A 23478-nucleotide genomic window follows, 5' to 3' on the forward strand; every position below is an offset into this window, starting at 1 on the left:
TCATTCGCAAATTTAACAAATACGTTTGAGCATCTGCTATGTGTCAGGCATCACGCTAGACACAGGTTGGGCCTTTTAAAGGGAGATGTGAACGAAGACTTGAAGGAGGTGAAGGAGTTAGTGGAAAGAGTATCTGAGAGAAGGCAGTTCCAGGCAAAGGGCGCTAGAATAAAGGTTCCAAGGCAGGAACGTGTGTCTGCTGAGTGCTGGGAACATCAGAGACGCCTGAACATCAGAGTGAGCTGGAGAGGTTCACAGGAAAAGGTGAGGAAGATAATGGGACCAAAGACTTTGACTTTTATTCTGAGTGAACAGGGAACCATTGTAGGGTTTGGAGGCCCAGAGTGGCATTTTATGACTTACAGTTGAAAAGGATCCCTCTAGCGCTCTGTGGAAAATAGACTGTGGGAGATAAGGGTAAAAGCAGAGAGCACTGCGAGGCCAGGATGGCAGTGATCCAGATGGGAGATGCTGGCGGCTGTGACCTGGGTGACAGCAGAGGCGGTGGTGAGCAGTGACCAGACTGTGGAAACATTTTCAAAGTAGTCAACAGACTCTCCCGACAGACCGGATGTGGGGTGTGAAAGAAAGAGGGGTCAAGGATGACTGAGCAACCTGAAGGCTGGGTTGGACTGAATGGGAAGGCTGCTGGTGGAGGTCGTTCGAAGGGAAAGATCAGAAATTTGGTTTGAACATGTTGAATTTCAAATATGTATCAGACATCCAAATGACTGTCTAATCAATGTCACCTGTAGATGGTATTTAGAGCCATGAGTATGAATATATTACTATTTTTATAGACAATAATATGTATAAGGTAATATGTATAAGGTATTTCTTTTCAAGACAGATGCACAAAAACTAGTCATCTTGGTTGCCTCTTTAGTAGAGAACTGAATGGCTGGAGATCAAGTGTTGAGACTTAGTTTTCATCGTATATCAGTTGAAACCTCTTAATTTTGAACCACATGAATATTTACATATTAAAATTAATATGTTTAAAAATAATAAAATTGAGAATTAGAACACTTCTCGGTGAGCTCCCCATCATTAGCACCTCAAATTACAGTATCTGGAAACAAAAATGCATACCATCCACCCCATAGTCCATGCCCGTAGGCACATACACACATGCGTATGGTATTATCTGATGTGCTCCTGGCTGGAGTCCATTCGTCTTGTTGGCTTCTCTAATCTCCCGGGCGTCCTGGTGTGAGAATTCCTTTCATTTCTTGATACCCTGAGCAAAGTTGGTTTGTGGCCACCTACTACTGTACACGTAACTGTCTTACACAGCCTTTAGACTTATTTTGTCCTGTCGAGGCTTAAGAACAGGTCTCATTCCTGGAGGGAGCGGCCGAAGAGGCGGCAACTCCCCAAGAGAGCGCTCATCTCCCGTGGCCATCTGTGTAAGAGGCAGGCCCTCACAGAGGAAACAGAATTCTGAATTCTCCCACCCCACAGGGAAGCCGCATCCTCTCCTCAACCCAACCCTCGAAGGGCCTAACTTTGAAGAGGAAAGGTGCCAGGCGAGTGTTCTGGTGTGGTAAACGCAAGAATGGAGCCTTTGCTGGAAGGAAGGTCAAGAGTCTCCACTTTGTTCCAGCCTTGGAGAGCCGCCCACATCTTGTAACCAGATTATGGGGCTCTTTGTTATACTCTCTATACCCTGAACTTTGATAAATCCTGATTTAAATATTCCATCTTTGCTTCAAGATAGCTGTGGGTTTTAAAAGCAAGCCTGTAAAGAAAGGCCAAGTGTTTAAAATGGGAGCAGTGCCCCCTTGAGGCTAGCTCAGTGCCGGCAGCAGTAACTAGACCTCCCAAAGGCCTCCGCTCCTGAGGAGATTCTCTCTCCTGCATCACTCCTACAAGACTAGGAGTTGGTATTCTTTGGGGGAAGCCATCTTCCCCTGCAACTCATTTGCAGATAAGCATTTTTACACAGTAAGAAAGATGATAGCATATAGGTTAGGCATAGGCTGGTGTGACTTTAAGCAAGTTACTTCATCTTTCTGTGCTTGTTTCCTCATATACATGTTTAAAATACGTATAATAGTAACTCTCTGAAGTGACTTTTTAACATGATTAAATGTTAATATGTAAAAATACTTCGCACAGTGCCAGCCAGACTCATAGTACCTTCTTAGCACAGGTTCCCTGTTATGACTATGGTGTTTTGCCAGACTTGTTTTATTATCAGCCTACTTAATGGGACCATAAAATCCTTGTCCTTGGGTCTTCTGACTTCATGGAATATTAGCAAATTGTAGGAAACCTATGAACATCAGCCCATAAGATCCTAGGCTGGACACTGTGAAAACTCCAGGAGAATTTACAGTGTAGTTCGTGTCTGCTTGGTGCTTATAAACAAGTTGGAAAGGCAGATGCTTGGGTTTAATCCTGGCACCATTGCTTATTGTTAGCCTTGGTGACTTTGGGAAAGTTTTATTTAACTCTCTAGGCCTCAGTTTTCTCTTTTGCAAAGTGGAGATCATAACAGTAATTACATCATAGGGCTAACATGAGAACTAAGTAAGTTAATGAAAGTAAAGTGCTTACAATGGTTCTGGCATACGGTCAGTGCTAGCTCTTGGTATAATCTCACCATGAAGCAATGCGTGTGTGATTAAATGCCAGTAGGAGTGGTGCCTCTGGGATAGAGTGGAAGTCTGAGCTGGGGAGACCACTGGGCGGGAGTAGTAACAGAGTCTTCATGGAGGAAATAAGACTTGAGCTGAGGTTGCAGGTTCGGTTGGCTTGGGACAGGCAAAGACAAGTCTTGGAAGGAGTAAAATTACAAAGAAACATTAAGAAGGAAATTGGCAGGAACAGTTGTTATTACAGACTGCCATGTTAATCTCAGATGCCCAAACCCTCTTTGAGAATTGCAATGTGTAATAAACAGATATAAATGCTTAATGAATATTTTCTGACTTGCAAAAGAGACAGGGTTTTGTGAGTTTCTTTCTCCTAAAAGTTATTTAATGTCAGCTTTTTAAATTGTCAAAATTCTTGGTCTAGATTATTAGAACTAAGCTATGTGGTTGTATAGTTGTGGGGAGACAGGGAGAAGCATGTATAGCTGTAGAATCATATTTTGACAGCAGGTGGCATTGTGGTCTACATAGGAATTGTTGAAGTAATTTGAGTATATCATTGAGGCTGAATTTGGAAGCAGTTCTTCACATTGATCTTTGTATGAAAGATTATATTAATGCAGGAAGAGGGAATGTCTTCCATCTTAGGAGCTATGCTTGCCTTTAGGATAACAATCTGATTATTGTTCTTTCTGGGAATGAAAATTAGACACTTGGCAATACATGTTCCCACTAATTATCTCACAGAGATTGCCATTCAGTTTTAACAGTACCTCACTCATACTTGCTGCAGATGTCACAAATCCAGATGGCCCATCAGGAATTTTTCCATTCATCATTCCTTGAGATTTAGACTTAACAGACCTCAGCTTTATCTCACTCAGTATCAGAATAGTCTCTAGTTCCTCTCCAGCTTGGACCTCCACTCTATCTGGTTTCTCTTTCTACTAAGTGGACTCCTGAAATCCACGGTTGGTAAACTCAGCTGTACCCTGGTCAGCTTGGCCCATTGTTTCATAACATTTCTTCACTTAACTTAAGCTTTGCTAAAGTCCTCTCTTCTTGGATGCTGCTGAAGAAAGTCCAAAGATGGAGCAAGTCTGGGCTAGAGCAGATATGCAGAATACAAATAGCATTTGAAAAAAAATACTTAATATTATGTGTTATTAGGGAACTGCAAAATTAAAGCAACAATCAGATACACACCCAGAACACTGACAACACCAAATGCAAGTAAAAATGTGGAGCAAATGAAATTCTCTTTCATTGCTGGTGAGAGTGTAAAATGGTACAGCCACCTTGGAAGACAGTTTGGCAGCTTTAAAAAAATTTTTTTTTTTAATAAAACTAAACATATAATTACCATATAGTTCAGCAATTGCACTCCTTAGTATTTACTAAAGATGTTGAAACCCTATTATCTACAGAAATGTTTATTCATAATAATCAAACTTGGAAGCAACCAAAATGTCCTTTGTTAGATGAGTAGATAAAAAAAAACAAAACTGTGGTTTATCCAGACAATGAAATATTATTCAGTGCAAAAAAGAAATCAAGCTATCAAGCCAGAAAAAGACATAGAAGAAATTTAAATGCACTTATATCTATTTCTTAATTATTACTTTTAGGTATACAAGTACATTGATTAGACATATATATAGTTTATGAAATAATCCCCCTGATTACTTTAGCTTCCCTCTGGTTCTGCACATAGCCATTATATTACTGCTGACTGCATTCCCTATGCCGTGCTCCCCATCCCTGTGAGCCTCTATCAACTACTAATTTGTACTTCTGTAAACTTTCACCATTTTTCCCCCCACCTCCCCAGCTGTCACCAGATTGTCCTCTGTATTCATAGGTCTGTTTTTGATTCGTTTGTTCTTTTTGTTCCTTAGATTTTGCAATTCAGTGAAATCATATGATATTTATCTTTCTCTGACTTATTTTGCTCAGCATAGTCACCTCTATGTCCATCCGTGTTATTGTGAATGATAGGATTTCATTTCATTTTTTATGGTTGAGTAATATTCTGTTGTATCTATGAATCATAATTTCTTTATCCAGTCGTCTGTTGATGGGCACTTAGGTTGCCTCCGTCTCTTGGTTGTTGTAAATAGTGCTGCCATGAACATAGGAGTGCATACATCTTTAGAAATTATTGTATTGGTTTTCTTTGGGTAAATACTCAGAAGTGCATCTGCTGGGTCAAAAGGTAGACCCACTTTTAATTTTTTGAGGAACTTCCAAACTATTTTCCATAGTGGCTGTACCAATTTACAATCCCAACAGTATATGATGGTTCCCTTTTCTCCACATCCTCACCAACATTTATTCTTTGGTTTATTGATGATAGTACTCCGACAGGTGTGAGGTGATATCTCATTGTGGTTTTAATTTGCATTTCTCTGATGATTAGTGACCTTGAGCATCTTTTCATATGTCTGTTGGCCATCTGTGTTTCCTCTTTGGAGAAGTCTCTATTTAGATCTTCTGCCCATTTTTTAATTGGATTTGTTGTCGTTGTTGTGGTTGTTGAATTGTATGAGTTCTTTATATATTTTGGATATTAACCCTTAATGCAATGTATCATAAGCAAATATCTTCTCCCATACAGTAAGTTGTCTTTTTGTTTTGTTGATGGTTTCCTTTGCTGTGCAAAAACTTTTTAGTTTGATGTAGTCCCATTTGCTTATTTTTTTCTTTTTCTTCCCTTGCCTGAGTAGATATATCTGAGAAAAAATTACTAGTAGCAATATCAGAAAGATTGCTGCCTACATTTTCTTCTAAAAGTTTTTTGGTTTCAGGTCTTACATTAAGTCTTTAAACCATTTTGAGTCTACTCTTGTATATGGTATAAGAAGGTGGTCCAGTTTCATTTTCTTGCATATATCTGTCCATTTTTCCCAACATCTTTTATTGAAGAGACTGTCTTTACCCCACTGTATGTTCTTACCTCCTTTGTAATACATTAAATAAGCATATAGATGTGGATTTATGTCTGAGCTCTCTATTCTGTTCCATTGATCAATGTATCTGTTTTTATGCTCTTTTGATTACTGTAGGCTTATAATATAGTTTGATATCAGATAGTGTGATATCTCCAATTTTGTTTTTCTTTCTCAAGATTGCCATGGCTATTTGAGATATTTTATAGTTCCATATAAATTTTAGAATTATTTGTTCTAGCTTTCTGAAAAATCCCATTGGTATTTTGATAGAGACTGCATTGAATCTATAGATTATTTTTTGATGCAATTATAAATGGGATCATTTTCTTAATTTCTCTTTCTTAAAGTTCATCACTGCTATGTAAAAATGCAACTGACTTCTGAATATTAATTTTGTATTTCACAACTTTACTGAATTCATTGATCAGTTCTAACAGTTTTTTATGTGTGTGGAATCTTTAGGGTTCTCTTTGCAAATAATGAGAGTTTTACTTCTTCCTTTCCAATTTGGATACCTTTTATTTCTCTTTCTTATCTGATTGCTGTAGCTTCCAATATGATGTTGAACAGAATGGTGAAAGTGGACATCCTTTTCTTGTTCCTGATATTAAGAAAAATACTTTTAGCCTTTCCCTATTAAGATGTTAGCTCCAGGTTTGTCGTATGGCCTTTACTATGTTGAGGCATGTTCCCTCTATTCCCACTTTGCTAAGAGTTTTTATCATAAATCGATGCTGGATTTTGTCAAACACTTTTTCTGCATCTATTGATATGATCATATGACTTATATCTTTCAATTTGTTAATGTGGTGTATCACATTAATTGATTTGTGAATATTGTACCAACCTTGCATCCCAGGAATAAATCCAATTTGGTCATAGTGTATGATATTTTTAATATATTGCTGAATTTGGTTTGCTAATATTTTGTTGAGGATTTTTGTATCAATGTTCATAAGAGATACTGGCCTATAGTTTTCTTTATTTGTAATGTCTTTGTCTGGTTTGGGAATAAAGGTAATGCTGGCATCATAAGATGAATTAGGGAGCTTTCCTTCTTCTTGAATTTTTTGAATAGTTTGAGAGGCATAGGTGTTCATTCTTCTTTGAATGTTTGGAAAAATTTTCCTGTGAAGCCATCTGGTCTAGGGCTTTTTGTTTTGGGGAATTTTTGATTACTGATTCAATTTTCTTGGTGGTACTAGGTCTGTTAGGCTTTGCTGTTTTTTCTCGACTCAGTCTTGGAAGATTGTATATTTCTAAAAATGTAACCATTTCTTCCAGATTGTCCAATTTGTTGCTCTGGTATTTTCTTATGATCTTTTTTATTTCCGTGGGACCCATGGTTATTTCTCCTCTTTGATTTCTGAGTTAATTTATTTGAGTCCTTTCTCTTTCTCTCTCTTGTTTCTCTCTCTCTCTCTCTCTCTCTCTCTCTCTCTCTCTCTCTCTCTTTGATGAGTCTGGTTAAGGGTTTATCAATTTTGCTTATCCTTTCAAAGAACCAGATCTTGGCTTTATTAATCTTTTATATTGTTGTTCTAGACTCAATTTTGTTTATTTCTGCTTTGATCTTTATTATTTCCTTCCTTCTACTCATACTGGGCTTTGTTTGCTGTCCTTTTTCTAGTTCTTCTAATTTTAAGGTTAGACTGTTTGTTTGTTTTTGTTTGTTTTTTTGTTTGTTTGTTTCTTAATTTAGACCTGCATTGCTATGAATTTCCCTCTTAGGACTGCCTTCTTTGTGTCTCATTGATTTTGAGTTGTTGTGTTTTCATTTTCATTTGTCTCTAGGTGTCTTTCAATTACTTACTTGATCTCACTGTTAACCCACTGATTGTTTAGCAGTATGTTATTTAGCTTCCATGTGTTTGTGCATCTTCCAGTTTTTTTCTTGTAGTTGATTTTTAGTTTCATATAATTGTGATCGGAGAAGATGGTAGGTTTTAAATTTATTGATTCTTGCTTCGTGGCCTAACATGTGGTCTATCCTGGAAAATGATCCATGTGCACTTGAGAAGAATGTATATTTTGCTGCTTTGGCATGAAATTCTCTGAAAATATCTATTAAGTTCATCTGGTCTAGTGTGTCTTTTAGTCTCATTGTTTCCTTGTTGATTTTCTGTCTGGAAGATCTGTCCATTGATGTCAATGGGAAGTTAAAGTCCCCTACTATGAATGTATTACTGTTGATCTCTCCTTTCATGTCAGTCAATAATTGCTTTATGAATGTAGGTGCTCCTATGTTGGGTACATATATGTTTACTAGGGTTATGTCTTTTTGATGTATTGATCTCTTTATCATTACATAATGCCCTTCTTGTCTCTTATTATAGCCTTTGTTTTAAAGTCTGTTTTGTCTGATACAAGTATTGCTACCCTAGCTTTTTTTTTTCATTTCTATTTGTGTGAAATATCTATTCATCCCTTTACTTTCAGTCTGTGAGTGTCATTTGATCTGAAGTGAGTCTCTTATACACAGCATATTCATGGTTCTTGTTTTCTTATCCATTTGGCTATCCTATGTTCTTTGATTGGAGCATTAAATGCACATTTTTAAATGAAGCCAATCTAAAAAGCCTGCACTATATTTAATTGCAACTATATTTACATGCTGAAAAAGGTAAAACTTGGGAGGCAGAAAAAACAAAACAATGACCAGTATGGGGAGGGGATGGAGAGGAAGAAGCTTGGAGGGTTGATGTGGGGAAGGGAAGGATGAATAGGTAAAACACAGGGGAGTTTTAGAGCAGTGAAACTCTTCTGTGTGACTTTGTAATGGTGGATACATGTTGTCAAAACCAGTAGAATATATAGCACAGTGAACCCTAATGTACACTATGAACTTTAGTTAAATATTGTATCAATATGGGCACCACACTAATGCAAAATAAAGGGGAGTTTAGGGAGTGGGGTGAGGGGGTATTTAAGAACTCTGAACTTTCTGCTCAATTTTTCTGTAAAACTAATACTGCCCTAAAAAAAAAATGTCTAGTTGGGAAATTTCTGTATCTTCCTCTCAATTTTGCTATCAACATAAAACAGCTCTAAAAAAATTAAACCCTTTAAAAATATTAAAATAAAATATATTAATTAAAAATAAGTAAATGGATAAAAAGGTAGAATAAAAGTCATTATTGGTATGTGGTATTATTGTATACTTTGTAAATCCAAAAGAATCCACAGATAAATTATTAGTAGAATGAATAAGAGAGGTTAGCAAATTTGTTGGATACAAAAATCAACGCATTTTTATATACTGGCCACAAACAATCAGAATATAACAAGGGATGTTCAAGCTTTCTATGAATAAAATTATAAAACTTTAATGAAAGACAATAAAGCAGACGAAAATGTTCAGTGATAAGAAAACTGAAAGGATAAAAAGATTTAAACATGCCAGTGCTCTCCAATATTGGATCTATAGATTCACAACAGATTGTTTTCTGGGACATGAAAAGATGACCCTAAAATTCATAAGGAAGGGCATAGTGCCAAGACTAGAAAAGGAGGAGACCGAAGGCAGTTTAGGGTAGGGGTTGGGGATGGTGGCAGGTGGACAGAGTGGAATCAGAGAAGGGATTATAATTCATTCATATGTTGATGAATTCGAAGATGAAACCTTTGGGAGGTAATTAGGTTTACAGGAGGTAAAGAGGGTGGAGCTCCCATTATAGAATTAGTACCTCTATAGTTATTTAGCATAATCTGTAAATCAGGCATTAGTCTAGGAGCTGAGAATAAGAAAATGAATAAGATTGGGTCCCTGCTTCTACCCCACCCTCCCAAGCTCACGGTGCGATAAAGGGAAACACCTGAATAGTAGGTGGCATGGAATGTTGGTGGTGTTATGGTAGAGGTCTGCAAAGATTGCAGTAGGGACCCGAATGGGGAAGTGGCCAATTGTATGAGGGCGGGAGATTTGGTTGGGAAAGACTTCACTGAATGGGGTGACATTTGAGCTGTATCTTGAAAGGCACACTTGGCTAATAAGACAATTTAAGGAAGCTGCCTCAGCTAAAGCACAGAACTCTCAAAGGTAGTCACTTGGAAGTATGAGTTCAGGTGCAGCAAGGGTAAGACAAGGGTCCAATAGAACTTTCTGCAAGGATGAAAATGTTCCCTATCTTCCCTATTTAATACAGTAGTCACTAGCCATGGTGGCTAGTGCAATGAGGAATTGAATCTTAAGTTTCATTTGGGAATCAAATCTTAAATTTCATGTAATTTTAACTAATTTGAATTTGACTCGCCTCATGTGGCTAATGGCTACCATATTGGACAGTGCAGGTCTAGAGATAGAGAAGCCAGGTCAAAGAAGAATGTACATTTCATGTGAGGGGGGAATGAATTTTCTCCTGTAGATGTGAGTGGGTCCAGCACAATCCATCAGAGGGACGACCAAATTTAAATAATCTGGTTGAATCTTTGGCCTTTATTTGGAACACAGCTCTTTTATAATTTCAGCAAAACTTGAAGAGGATCCAAAAAATTTCTCCTCAGAAAAATGAGGACTTACGGACTACAGAGCAAGATGGGTTCGTTCCTTAATAATTGAGAAAAGTGTTCTTTCTTTAAAAAGGGTTTAGACGATACCAAATTAAAGTTTGTCCTTGGGAGTCATGCTATAGTGCCTGATGTAATGGGGAGAAGTCACAAAGATGGAATTCAGTCTGAAGCCCAGTCCCCATCCCCATGCCCACCTATAACACCTCCTCTCCTAAGAAGCCTTGTTAGCCTAGGGGCCTCTTAGCTCCGCGCCTACCTTCTGAAGCCCAGGTGCCATTGGAAACTGCCCAACTCTAGTTTGAAGCATGGAAGGAAAGGAAGAAAGCACAATCTCCCAGAAGAGAGATTCACAAAGGTGTGCATAGGGGTAGGTTGGGAATCCTAAGGCAGGAGAGCCAAAGGTATAGTTAGAGGAAGTTCTCTGAAGACCTGCCATTTAATTGCCTCTTTTTTCCCTTCCAAAATTGTAATTACCTTTTGAAATTACCCCAACTCTTTACAAAAAAAACATTAAAGACATCTTAAATATCTCCTTTTTCCCCTTCTTTCTTTCATTCACCTACTTCTTTCGTTCACCTAAACCAAATAGTCTGGTATGGACTATCACACTGCAGGCTCTGTTTGTAGGTGCTGAGGATTCCACAAAATACATTCCCTGCTTTCAAGAAGCTTATGGTCTAGTGGGGAGATAGATTAAAAAATAGACTTCCTTCAAGTAATGAGAGCTCTGTCAGGTGTAGGTGCTGTGGGAGAAGGAATGAGGAGTGACTGCTGAATGGGTATGGAGTGTCCTTTTGGGGTGGTGAATAAGTTTTGCACTTAGATATAAGTGAACATTTAGGACCCCAAACCCAATATGGACAGGTCGGAGAAAGCTTTATAGGAGATATGGCATCTGAAAACATGGAGGAATTAGCCAGGTGAAGAGGACAAAGGGACATTCAGATAGAGGGAGTAACCTGTATGCAAAGGTCTGGGGACCAGTGGCCATGAGTAATTTGGCATGGGCAGAGAATGGAAAGAGTGTGGTCTGGAAGGAGAAGGGACATAGTTGTGAGAGCAGAGGTTGGATGGGTGAGCTGAGATCAGATCAGGAAGGGCCTTATGTGCCATGGCAAGGAGTTTGGGCTGTACTCCAAGGCCACTGAGAAGCCTTTTACAAGGCTTTAAGTAGGAGAATGGCATAATCAGATTTATATTTTTGAAATATCATTTTAGTATAGCAAAGATTTGGCAGGAGGCAGGGAGCTCGATTGGGTGGCTGTTGTGGTAATCCAGGCAAGAAAAGGTAGTTACTTTAATTCAGGAGAGGTGGGAATGGAGAGAATTGAATTGCTTCGAGGGACATTAATAAAGACTTGGTTGTTAAGGATTGGGGAAATGGGTGTGGAGTGGGTGGGTAATAAAAAAACATGGAGAAAAATCACCTTTTCAAGAAGCTATGCAGTAACATTTCCCACATATTCAAAACAGATAAGTATGGCATTTCAGAATTTATGATGGGGGACTCCCAAGATATTTCTGATATGCTGTCCCTCACTCTCCAGAGTTGAGGATCACTGCCACACGTGCTATAATATCAAATGGTGTTATGCTTTAGATCCTGTTTTCCTGATTAGGACTATGTGTATTAAATTGTCCCTCATTTGAAGGAAAAATGATTTTATGAAAGAATCACTATTATCTCCACTTTTTGCACTTTTTTGGGGGAGGGAAGGCTTGACTATGACTATAATAAAATTCATGGCTTTAATATTTTCCTTTTGTTCTTATAATTTTGATTTTCTTTTGTAATACGTGAAAGAGCAGGACTCTGTGCTTAGTTATCTGCAGTAAATGTTTCAATTTCCTCCCTAATTTAGGTTGTGAAAATCTGATCCCAATGTTTTTTGTTTTTTCACTGACCGATTTGTGTGATGGAGAGAGATGGAAAACAAAGAATATATTCTTTTTCTCATCAGTCATCTTACCTTTAAAGAAGGTTAACAATCATAAAGAAAAGTAGATTTTTAAGGATCAGACTAAAGAACTTGCAAAACTATGCTATTTTTGTTTAGGAAACTCAACTATCTGCTTTATTCTGCCTCTTCTTATCTGGGCCCATGTAACTAACCTCTAGAAAGCAATCTTTCTGAGGAAGATGATTAAGAAATGACTCTGTGGTTTTTGTGACTGAAAGGATGTGGGAAAGTAGACTTAAAATAGTTCATGTTTATTTTAAGAGAAACTACAATAGGGTGACTTGCACTGTTTTGCTTATTCCACAGTTTCTCACTTTTTCTGAAAATTCAGCTTTCCTCTCCATTATTAAGCATTATTGTGGAAAAGGAAAGTTAAATTTGAAAAGGAAATTGTCAACTATTTCCAAGACTCTATGATGTTCATAGTTTCAAAACTGATCTATTACATGTGTTACATAGACTAACAGGATGGCTGTGTTTAAAAACAGGAGGGGGAGCTAACCGTTGTGTATGTAGCCTGTGGAGAACCAGAGTGAGATAGGCTGGAGAGCAGGGTTTGTATTTTTTATAACCTTTTGAGAGGATTTTTTTGAAAACCAGGATCTGTAGACAAAAAGCATAACTGAATGTAGAGAATTTCTACATTGTTGTGTATTTTATTTACCTTTTATTATTAAATATATACAGAAAAGCTCAATGTAACACATGCACCATTGAATAAAAAATTATAAACTGAACACTTATGTAACCACTGTTTGGGTACATTAGACATCCTTAAATTAATCAGGAGTCTACTGATGCTTGCATGAGCTTCAGGGAATCTGTGAATTCTCTGAAATTGTGTGCAAAATTAGGAACTTCCATGCATATTTTCTGGGGGAAAGAGACCAGAACTTGCTCAGATCCTTAAAAGAGTTCCTTTCGAATTTTAAATACTAATTAGAGCAATAGGACTAAGATGGCTTTGTGATTTAGCTGTGCAGTCTTAGGCTGGTCTTTGATGCTCCCTGAATCTTGAATCTGTAGAAATGACAATAGCTGACTCTTTTGTGAGGCCATTGTAAGGAATAGCTCATTTATTTTTATCTGTATAATAACTTTGTAAACTCTAAACTCCAAATGTTAATTATATATCTGTTAATTAGTGGAAACTTTCTTAGTAAGGTTGTTGCAATATCTGAAGAACTGCTAAATTACTTTCCTTGATCAAAGCTGGTTTAAAAGCCCTGGCTTCTCACTGTAACAGCTAGTCTAACAACACCCCAGTTCCAGACTAGGCCCATCATCTACTCTTTTCATGCTGCTCCTGAGCTACTGGACAATTTCTGAAGTGACTTAACTTGGCAGATTGCTTTTACTTTATATTCATCAGATGAGCATTCATAGTTCTCAGTTTTGAATTTAAAATTTATGTTAAGCATACTTTGCTACTCTCCTAGATGACCATTTCCTGTTATCCTCTCTCCAGAATTATCCATGGTTCCACTTCCAATGTGATGGAATAACAGTAATTGGATTTAACTTCCTACTACAAACAACCAGGAAACTGAAGAAAATATAGTGTAAAGCAAAACAGCACATTGGAAAACAGCACAGGACTGTGATTCCTGAGATAAAGAAGGAAAGAGGTTGATTGCCCCAACTTTCTTCCTGGAGGCAATTTCCAGGTCACAAGAAAGTAAACCCAAATAGAGTCCAGAGACCTCACTTAGGTGAGGAGGCAGGACTCACCGTTCCCAGAGACTAAGGGATGTGGAATTTGAACTGCAGAGCTTTGGAAAGGAGAAAGCAGTGCAAAAAAGAGCTCCATAAATCTGAGTCTTTGCTAAGTACTTGGCTGTGCATACATAGATTAAAATTTTACACAGACCAACAAAGAACAAGCAGGGAGTTGTAAGCTAAATTCCCAGAACTCACAGAGGATGGGCAGACATTTGAGATCTGACCAACCAGAGTGGCTTCCACTGGGTTCCCTCAGTGAAACACTCTAAGCAGTCATTACTTAATAGTAGAGCCGAATTATTCCACTGATCCACAAATAATTTAACTGTCTGAAAAATAAAAATTCAATACTCATTAAAGAGAGACAACAAAATTCATTCAAGGATATATTCATACTGTCCAACATTCAACAGAAATATATATAAACATGCTAAAATGCTCAACTCATTTGTTTTTAAGACTTCAGGAAAAAGAAATATATTCTTCCCCCTCTTTAAAAGTGTGACAGTCCCTGACGTCTTTAAATCACTTTGAAATAGAAATTAAGTCTATAACATTCTTCAAGGTAATCCTTTAGCTTTTAGATAAAAACATTCAATAAAATAGCGCTTATGTTCTCTAGTGTGACTTTTATCATAATTGGTCAGCTCTATTTATTTATTTTATGTTAAATTAAAACACTACTCTATGTAGATTTGTAATCTGGTATTCTGCTTACAAACATAAAGTTTGCTTTCTAACGAAACTAGGGCTAATTCTCATGCTTTTTCGCACGGTAAATATATCCAATTCCTTCTATTTTTTTTTTCTGACAAGATTTTTCCTATCATTCTCTGGAGATACTCTCGTTCCTACATGTTTATTTTTAAATTGCTGCCATGTTAAAACTAGGACATTTAGTTCTACAAAGACTGGAGGTTCAATAAGTCATGGGAATATGAAATATATTTTCATATTTGATTTTGTCATGATAATAGTAATAAAGGTGATAATAATAATATTTAAAATTTATTGATCCCTATATCTATGCTAGACTCTATGCTAACTGCTTTATAAGGATTACCACATTTTATTCTCACAACTTTATGAGATAGATGCTGTTTTCTCTTTTATAAATGAGAATTTGGACCATTGAAAGGTTTATAGATGAACTATTACCATAATAATACTGTATTATTATTACCATAATAATGGTATTAATTATTACCGTAATTATGGCATTATTACCAATAATACCATAATAATAAGCTATCCCAAAACTCAGTGGTTTAAAACAATGTTTATTTATTATTACACATCTACAAGTTGTCTGGAGTTAGGCTGATCTAGGTCAGTCCTCGTTATATAGCTCTGCATCTCCCTGAAAGATTGGTTCAGGTAGTTCTGCTCCATATGCCTCTCCTTTTTCTGGGACCAAAGACCTTGTGAAGTATGTTCCTCTCATGCCAAAAGGGGAAGCAGAAACGCGGTGGAGTCTCTTAAGACCTTACCTCTGAACTTGGCACACTGTTACTTCCACACATCCCATTGGCCAAAGCAAGTCAGAGAGCTAAACTCAAAGTTGAAGGGTGAGAAAGGATATTACTCAACACAAGTCCATGGCAAGGGTGTGCATGCAAGGAGGAAGGAAGAATTAGGGCCAATAATTCCATGTAGCACAAAAGGCTAAATATTATTTCCAAAGTCACACCTATTGTGGGTAAAAGCTGGGCATTAAATGTGGCTGAATGTAGTAGGAAACCTAATTATTAATGGCTTTATAAGATAGAGGTTTGTTTTCTCTGATGTTATGAGAAATCTGGAGATAGTCAGTCAAGAGGACTGATATGGTTGCTCTGTGATATATTACCAGGAACTCAGACTCCTTAGGTTTTTGGTTCTACCATTCTTAAGGTGTCTTCCTTATCTTCATGTGCACTGTAAGACTGCTGGAACTTCAGCCAGTACATTCGCATTTCAAGTATAAAGAAAAGGGAAAGAGAGACATAAAATGAAAGGGCTTTTTTGACACTCCATTCAGCAATTCCACTTACAACGCATTGGGCAAGTGCCATGTTAGAGGCCACTCCTACCCCGAAGGGTAGTTGAGATATCTCTTTTTCTTTCAGCAGAGAATGTTGTTATTCACAATATAATCAGGATTAGGTAGAAAGAAGAAAATTGATGTTAGGTATGCAGATAGAATCAGACACACCCAGGAAGGATTTGTGCCAGGATTTGCCCATAGTTTAAAATTATACTTAAATGATGGCATTTTTATCACCTTAAAAATATTTAACATTCTAATGTATGAGTAATATATGCTCACGAAAGACATTTTGCTAGATATCTTAATGTATAAAGAAGAAAACAACCATGATCTCACTGTCATATCACTTTCTTTTTGGTTGTTTGGTCATATATTTACAGTTTCCAAATTTGGCTCTACAAATAGCTAGCCCCCTTTTTCCATTATTTTTTCTTTATTTTGTTTAATAGCTCATAGGACAGTATATACTAATTATAGAAAATCTAGAAATACCAGAAAAGTATAAAAAATAATTTACTCATACTCAAATAAATAAATAAATAACTTACCTTTACTGAGATCCAAATACTGCTAATGATATTGGTAAATCGACTTATATACTTTCAATATACATGTGTGTGTATGAATATAGTTGAGGTCATAGTGTATGTGAAATTTGTATTTAGCTTTTTAAAAGTATAACACACACTTAAGGTTTTTGTTCACATTATTTTTAATGATTGCCGAATCTATCACTTTAATCAACATTCTTTAAATATCAGGTGCTTAGAATTCCAATGTTTTACTATTATGTGTCTTGCTATTCTAAACATCTATTTTTGTACAAGCTTCATCCACATTCCAGGAAATTTTTCTAGAAGGGAAAAATAAGTAAAATCCTATGACTTGTGTATTTTTGTGATTTATTTTCTAGTAATCTGACAATGTCCTTAAGCAAAGTATATTCTGTATATTTGTTTGCAATTTGAGAAAAATTATTGGCAGTTGCTCGTTTAAAAATAAAACTTGTTTGATGCTCTCCTTCTAATACCAATTTAATCCTGTTTCATACTTTCATGTCAGTAGGCGGGCCTAATAAATATTATTGTTAAGGTACAAAACATCAACATCCCAACTCCACGCACAGATGTATCTTTACCATGTACTTTTTGAATGTGCAGTTTTCCCTTCTAGCGTATTGGACCATCCTCTTACGAACTACCTTTGACAATAGGACATGAAATTAAACTGTGTTCCTTTCTAGGTTTTTTTTTTAATTTAAATTATTAGATACTTTCATATGAATTCCATTTCTTAACGATGCAACCCCTCAGTTTTACCGTCCTCTCTGAACTGCCTCCTTCCCTCCCCCAACACCCTCCTTTCTTTAAACACCTATAGGTTCCCACGCTAGCAAGTGAATAGCCCTGCTTAAGAGATCTTGCGTTTGACACCTTTAACCTTGAGGTGTAATGAATCTGCCTTTCCCTGCCTGACGTTTGGGCCTTTGTGTTTTTGGTTTGCTGGGTTTTTACAGTCCTTCCCACTCATCGTTGCGGAAAAGACTCTCAAGTTTGGCCCCACCCATCCCTTGGCCCCGCCCCTTCAGTCTCTAGCGTTCGATCTCCATGGTTACGCGACCAGCTGCCCTGAAGGTCCCGGCAAAGACCCGAGAGGAATCGAATAAACACGACTCTTATTCTCGATTCCGGCCGAGGTCAACCCACTGGGGGCTTCACGCCCTTGAGCCGGACGTGCACCCCGTGAAAAGGCGAGCGTGGGGCGGCGGGCAAAGCCCCAGCCGCTGGAGGATCCAGTCTGGCCTGGTCGAGTCTTAACTGTCAGGCAGGAATCCTCCCGCTGCGCCGCGGCGGAGCCCAAACCGCGGTCACTTCCATCCGGAGGCGTCCAGGTCCGCAGGTCAGACCTCTAGTTCTCCTTCCTGCCTTTGCTCGGCGCTGCTCGCACCCCCAAGGGCCAGAACTCGGACGATTTAGTGCTTCAGAGAGTGGGGCGGCAGAGGGTGCTGAAGAAAGTCAATAGCCACCCAGCGATAACCCTGACGGTGCTCGCGCACGCGCATAGAGACACAGACGCGCACAGATACGCGCGGCTAGCATGAATCTTAGAGGTCTTGTTACAAGATGTTATTTTAAGCGCGTACCTTATGCCATGAACACTTTTAACCACAAAATATGTAGAACTCATTTAGTCCTAGCGACGACTCTGAGAAGAGGGTAGTAGTAATCGTATCTGTGTTTTTCAGGTAAGGATACCGCCTCACAGAGAGGTGAAGCAAATGCCCAAGGTCTCAGCTAGACGATGGTCGGTTCACAGTGGGTCCAGACAATCTGGTTCTACTGAAAAAAAAAAAAAAAAAAAAAAAAAAAAAGCCAAGTGCTACGTTGCCTGAACACTAATAATACTGGGAGTTAGCTTTCTTTATCTACCTGGGTTTGCCTTTGTTGGTCTCTACATGCTAAGTTCACCTGTGCTCAGTTACTGATAACTCAGGAAAATCAGGCAACTCCATAACCATTAAAACCTCCCTTTTCTTGGTTTATAGTAAATGGAATTAATAACCAAGGAATTCATTTTTTTCCATGATGCGTAACTCTCATAATGTGTTTTTATGTTTTGCTTTTATGTTTTTAATTAAGAGCCTAAACGCCAACTTGGATGTGCAGGAAAGAGAATTTCAATGATCCTAGCAAGAATTGTTTTCCAAGAGTCTTAAAATCACAAAAGGTCATTTAGTGAATGTGATGGAATAAGCATTTTCTTTTTTAAGTTGTACTCTCCCACCTACACAGATGGAGTAGGGTTTCTCATTAATTCTACTTCCCTGCCCCATACTGTTTAGGCTTTTTTTTTTTTTAATTTGAAAATATCATGATATAATGTAATTTTAGTAACTGCCATTATTTAAATAAAGAGGAAATATTTCAGTCGTTTGAAGTCCCAATTTTAATAAGTCAACAAAGTCCTTAATTTTAATAAGTATAAAAATAACCAATGAAAACAAGAGGGGGCTTTGATGCTAATAAGTATGAAAGTAAATAATAATATTATGACTTTACAAATAAAATAGTGGAAAAATCTAAAGAAGAAAAAATATATAAATACAATTTTTAAAAATCCATTTATTGTTTTATTTAGCCAGAATGCCTCCCACTCAGGCAGAAAGTGTTATAAAGAATATCATTCGAGAAATAGGACAAGAATGTGCAAGCCATGGAGACATCGTTTCTGAAACTCTGGTCGCTTTTATGGTAAGAATGAATATTTTTCCGAATTACTGCTTGATTAAAAAAAGTTAAGTGGTGCCCATTTTCATCTTAAAATTCTGTAAAGCTTTCCTAAATGTTATTCAGTTGAAAACATTGAGATCATCAAATAAGTTAGCAAAAATGTTTTTAAAAAGTCTATAATGCATGTCAGTTCTAGATTTATAGGGACTGACTTAGAAGATATTGATGAGTTTTAGAAACATCAATTATGTTGTCCTGTGTCAGAGTCTTTATAACATGTATTTTTGTTCACTGTTGTAAAAATTGTTCATTGCCTTGGTCTCACTATTGTTGCTTTTGGTTTAACAATACATAATAAAAATACAGTATTTAGTTTCCCAATCTAAAATATAGCCATTGCTTTCAAACTATTTTTTCATATAATTTTCTAACACCATATTCAAATTCGATTTTATTCCTTCCTGTCTTCAACCTCTAATGAAAATGCTGATGAGTTGGGTAGTAAGAAAGTCAGCTGAATAATTCACCCTTGAGTAATCAAGAGGCAGTTGCTTAAAAAATAGAAACATAGTAAACTAATTTCATAATAATATGAAATAAAATTACTTAACGGACTCTTTCCTACTCTCAGGTGAAAGCCGTTGTCCTGGATCCAAGTAATGGCTTTAACATGGATAGAACTCTCATAAAAAGTGATGTGCAGAAACTTGTTAAGGTGATTATCTAACAATTCTCAAATTTTGAAGTATTTATTCACAATTCTAAATAAAGTATGTGTATCAGCCATTATTGCCTTCGGCTCCATGAAACAAAACCCCACCAGATGGTGGTGCAAACAAATAAGGGATTTATTTTTTCTCATAAAACAAAATCCAGAGGTACATTGGCTGTTTTTCCTGCCTTACCGGGTCACTATCGTGCATATGGATTTCATCCCATGGTCACAAGATAGCTATTCCACCTTGAGGCAGGTATAAGTGGGAAGGGCAAAGAGCAAAATGTGCATGCCAGTTGAGTCTCTCACTTTCTATTTGGAAAATAATAGCTTTCCCAGAATCCCTCCCCTCTGCTTACATTTATTGACCAGAATGATATTGTCAGTTAGCCTGCGATATTGATTATTTTTGCTTTTTTTAGCTGAATGAATCTTTGCCCTAATCCAAAATGGGGGATCGTCAGTAAGGAAGAAGAGGTGTAGATACTGGCTGGTAGCAGTGTTGACCACAGTATTTAAGAGACATCTTGTTAATCGAATGTTACACTTAGAACATTATTAACTGACTTGTCGTATACTGTCAAATTACATAGTACTAAATTAAAATTTATATAATTATTGATTTAGTATAATTTGTGGTTTTCAATCCTAAAGGAAAAATTGAAGCCAAAATAAAATAATTCATAGTTAGAAATCAAATGTGCCTGAAAACCAGTTTTAAGAACTAGAGAAAGCAGGAACTTTAGATTTCATTAATTTTTGGGTATGTTTTAAGTTCAACTCACTGGATTTAGGTGCTTAAATATTTATTTATTTTTTTAATAAATATTCCTAATGGTATTGCCTAAAATTTCAACATTATTTTTATTTCTCTCAGGCTTAATGATTTTAATTTTTCCCTTTATTCAAAAGACTTGAGGCAAGCTTTCCCAACTTGTGTATTTTCTGGGCTTAAACAAATGGCAGAGAAAATTTTTGTCATCCTTATCTTCTCTCATAGCCAGCAATTCACATAGTGGAGCACGTGTCTATTTACAGATGCTAGATGGAGCAATAAGAGCTTTGGAAGCCTGAGCTTGGTAATATGTTGGGATGACTGTGCAGGAGAGATGCCATGATTCTCCGGGGCAGCATAGAACTGGGTCTCTCTGTGCTGATTTTAAATGTGGTATAAAACCCATTATTAGTAATAGAGAAAATGATTGATAGTCAGAAATTTTATTGGAAAGCCATGGAGGAGAATCAAGGAGAAGCAGAAAATACGTTTTTCCCCTTTTCATGGCTTAAGAAGAGTTTTTCTTTTTTCCTCTAATTTAACTAAGTTGTAAAAACTCAAGGTCAATATACTTTTAATATGACTGGTAATATGACTTGATATGAACTATCAAGTGACAAAGTTTGTCTCATTTTATTCTCAATTAAAAATCATGTGGACAAGCTGATCTTTGTAAAGTCTGTATTTAAAACAGTATTCTCTGCCTGGAAGGATCCGGGTGCACAGGTTCCATAAAGACAAAATGTCTAGTCCTCACTTTTGCATTTTCCCTTTCCTCCCAGGAAGGCAGGGTTGGCACTGAGGAGGTGGGATGAGGGCATATAAAGATATAAAGCCAAAGGGGTAAGACAGGAAAGAGTGGAATTGGGGAGTGCAGGAGAGAGGAGGGAAGAAAATAAAAGTTCAGGTTGATTATCTAATCTAAAGGGGCAAAGCAGAGAAAGAGGATGAGCCATTCATGTCGGGAGAAAAATAGGAGGAAACAGACCAGAGGAAGAAATTTTGAAACAAGGGGCAGAGCCAGAGAAATTTTGTGTGTAGAGGAGTATAGCTGCAGTGGATTTCTATATAATGTGTGTGGCCTCCAGCATCAGCTAAGAAGGAATATTTAAGACTCAAATAATAGTAACAAGCGACTCCAGAAAGCTCTAGACTGGAGTAAAAGCTTCATGAAATATTTACCCAAATTCAGACAGCATAGACTAAACAAAATCTCAAATATCTTGCCTTCAACTAAACTATTAGCCACCTGGGTATAGTGGTATCGGTTAACTCACGGGAATTACTTGTTACTTAATAAATAATGTTGGTTGGGTAAATTAGAAAGCATGAAATCCTCAAAGACAAAAATAATAAGAGGGGTTATCGGTGGATAAATATCAAATACCATTGCTTTGAAAATAACTTTAGAAAATACTTCCAGATGTGGTTCTATAGTGTAGTGGTTAGCACGTCTGCTTACATGCAGAAGGCCCTGAGTTCATATCCTGGTGGAGCCATGATGTATGGTCTATAGCCATGCCGTCCTAAACCAGCCCTATGTCTGATCTCGGAAGCTAAGCAGGGTTGGGGCCTGGTTAATACTTGGATGGGAGACCACCTAGGGAGACTAGGTGCTGTAGGCATAAATAATAATAAATAATTGAAAAATAAAAACAAATAGAAAATACTTCTGATCATTTTAGAAACTAAGTGTTCATGGGGTATTCTTTTCTAGCTATGTGTGAGTCGGCTGTTGGACAGTAAAAATCCATCCTTGGACACTATTAAGATGCAAGTCTACTTTGATATGAATTATACAAGTAGAGGTAACATATAAGCTTTTTTAAAAGATTCATATTGTATTAAGGTAACATAGCTTCATTTAGTTGACAAGGAACAATTTTTGGTCTACTGAAATTTTTTTCATTTTTGAAGAATACAATAATGTTAGAAAACACCAATGGTTTTTCTGAATGTCAAAAGTAAATTCTAATCATTATCCTCATAATAATTATGTTTCCAAGTCTATTGTGCTTTAACTGTTATACCGCTAATACATAATAATTAGAAATTAAAACAACTTCAGTCCACTGAAGTTAAATTTTTTTAATTTGCTTTTTTTGTTTTTTTATTTATATTAACTCATAATGTTTACTTAAATTATGTAACTACCCAAAGATGAAATGAATGATGGTAAATTTAAGTTTAGAACATATTTCCTTATGTAAATAGTTTAATGCATATGTCAAAGGCAAACTGGAAAACAAGAGAGAAAGGAAAATAAATTCCTTCATAGACTACACTGCCTCCGCCCTGCTGTAATGCAATCATTATTAACCATTTGGAAATTTTCATTGTATTTCTTCTCTGTATGCATTGAACTTTCAGTTATGCTGCATATGTAAAATAGCATAAGCTTTTTTGCTTAACAATTATGAAATTTTAAGGCAAAAATAATGCAATTGATGACATAATTTAGATTTTTTTTAGTTGCAAAAAGTTCTGCTATTTTTATGGTAAGATTATAGGTATGAACTGTGCATGCTTGGTATATTAATTGTTATAATAGTAAAATGAGGTGTCTTGTTGAGTTAGTTGCAAGAATTGTGCTGCTGGAAAATTGTGGCCCCGCCACAATTAAGTCTAGACCTCATCAAATGACAGGAAAAGGGGAGAGGGATACAATTTTGATGCAACATCATATTATCAGCGATGCTATTCAAAGGAAATTTACCTAGAACTAAAATAGATATACACATAATTGGACAGGAGTATTTATACTACATCTATATGTATACTATATGTGTTTACATATAGCATATATATACAGTACATATATTTATACTATGTATGTTTAAAATGAATATATTTTATCTTGTCTGTTTTCTGCTTAATTGAGAGGTTTTAGCTCTCTGATATTACTGTTTGGATTAACTATTTAAAGTCTTATGTCTTAAAGCACCATTTAAATTGCTTTAATAGATTTTTCCCACTAGATTTTTGT

At 36.7% G+C, this 23478-nt stretch overlaps 1 protein-coding gene across 4 annotated transcripts in view; it reads left to right on the plus strand.

Annotated features, from left to right (window-relative positions):
- The first annotated feature begins 17392 nt into the window (after positions 1–17392).
- Positions 17393–23478, plus strand: part of CFAP206 (cilia and flagella associated protein 206) — a 28419-nt gene continuing 22333 nt past the window's right edge. For 3 of the 4 annotated variants that reach the window (XM_016128216.2, XM_016128218.2, XM_036220012.1), the window contains exons 1-4: positions 17393–17671; positions 18911–19023; positions 19634–19717; positions 22210–22300. In XM_016128216.2, coding sequence (XP_015983702.1) covers positions 18916–19023; positions 19634–19717; positions 22210–22300 — 283 coding nt within the window. In that variant the 5' untranslated portion in view covers positions 17393–17671; positions 18911–18915. The remainder of the gene's footprint in view (positions 17672–18910; positions 19024–19633; positions 19718–22209; positions 22301–23478) is intronic. The other variant, XM_016128217.2, reaches the window with a different exon arrangement.

The sequence above is a fragment of the Rousettus aegyptiacus genome, unplaced genomic scaffold (genome assembly GCF_014176215.1).
Source record: "Rousettus aegyptiacus isolate mRouAeg1 unplaced genomic scaffold, mRouAeg1.p scaffold_m13_p_1, whole genome shotgun sequence".
NCBI classification, from domain to species: Eukaryota; Metazoa; Chordata; class Mammalia; order Chiroptera; family Pteropodidae; genus Rousettus; species Rousettus aegyptiacus.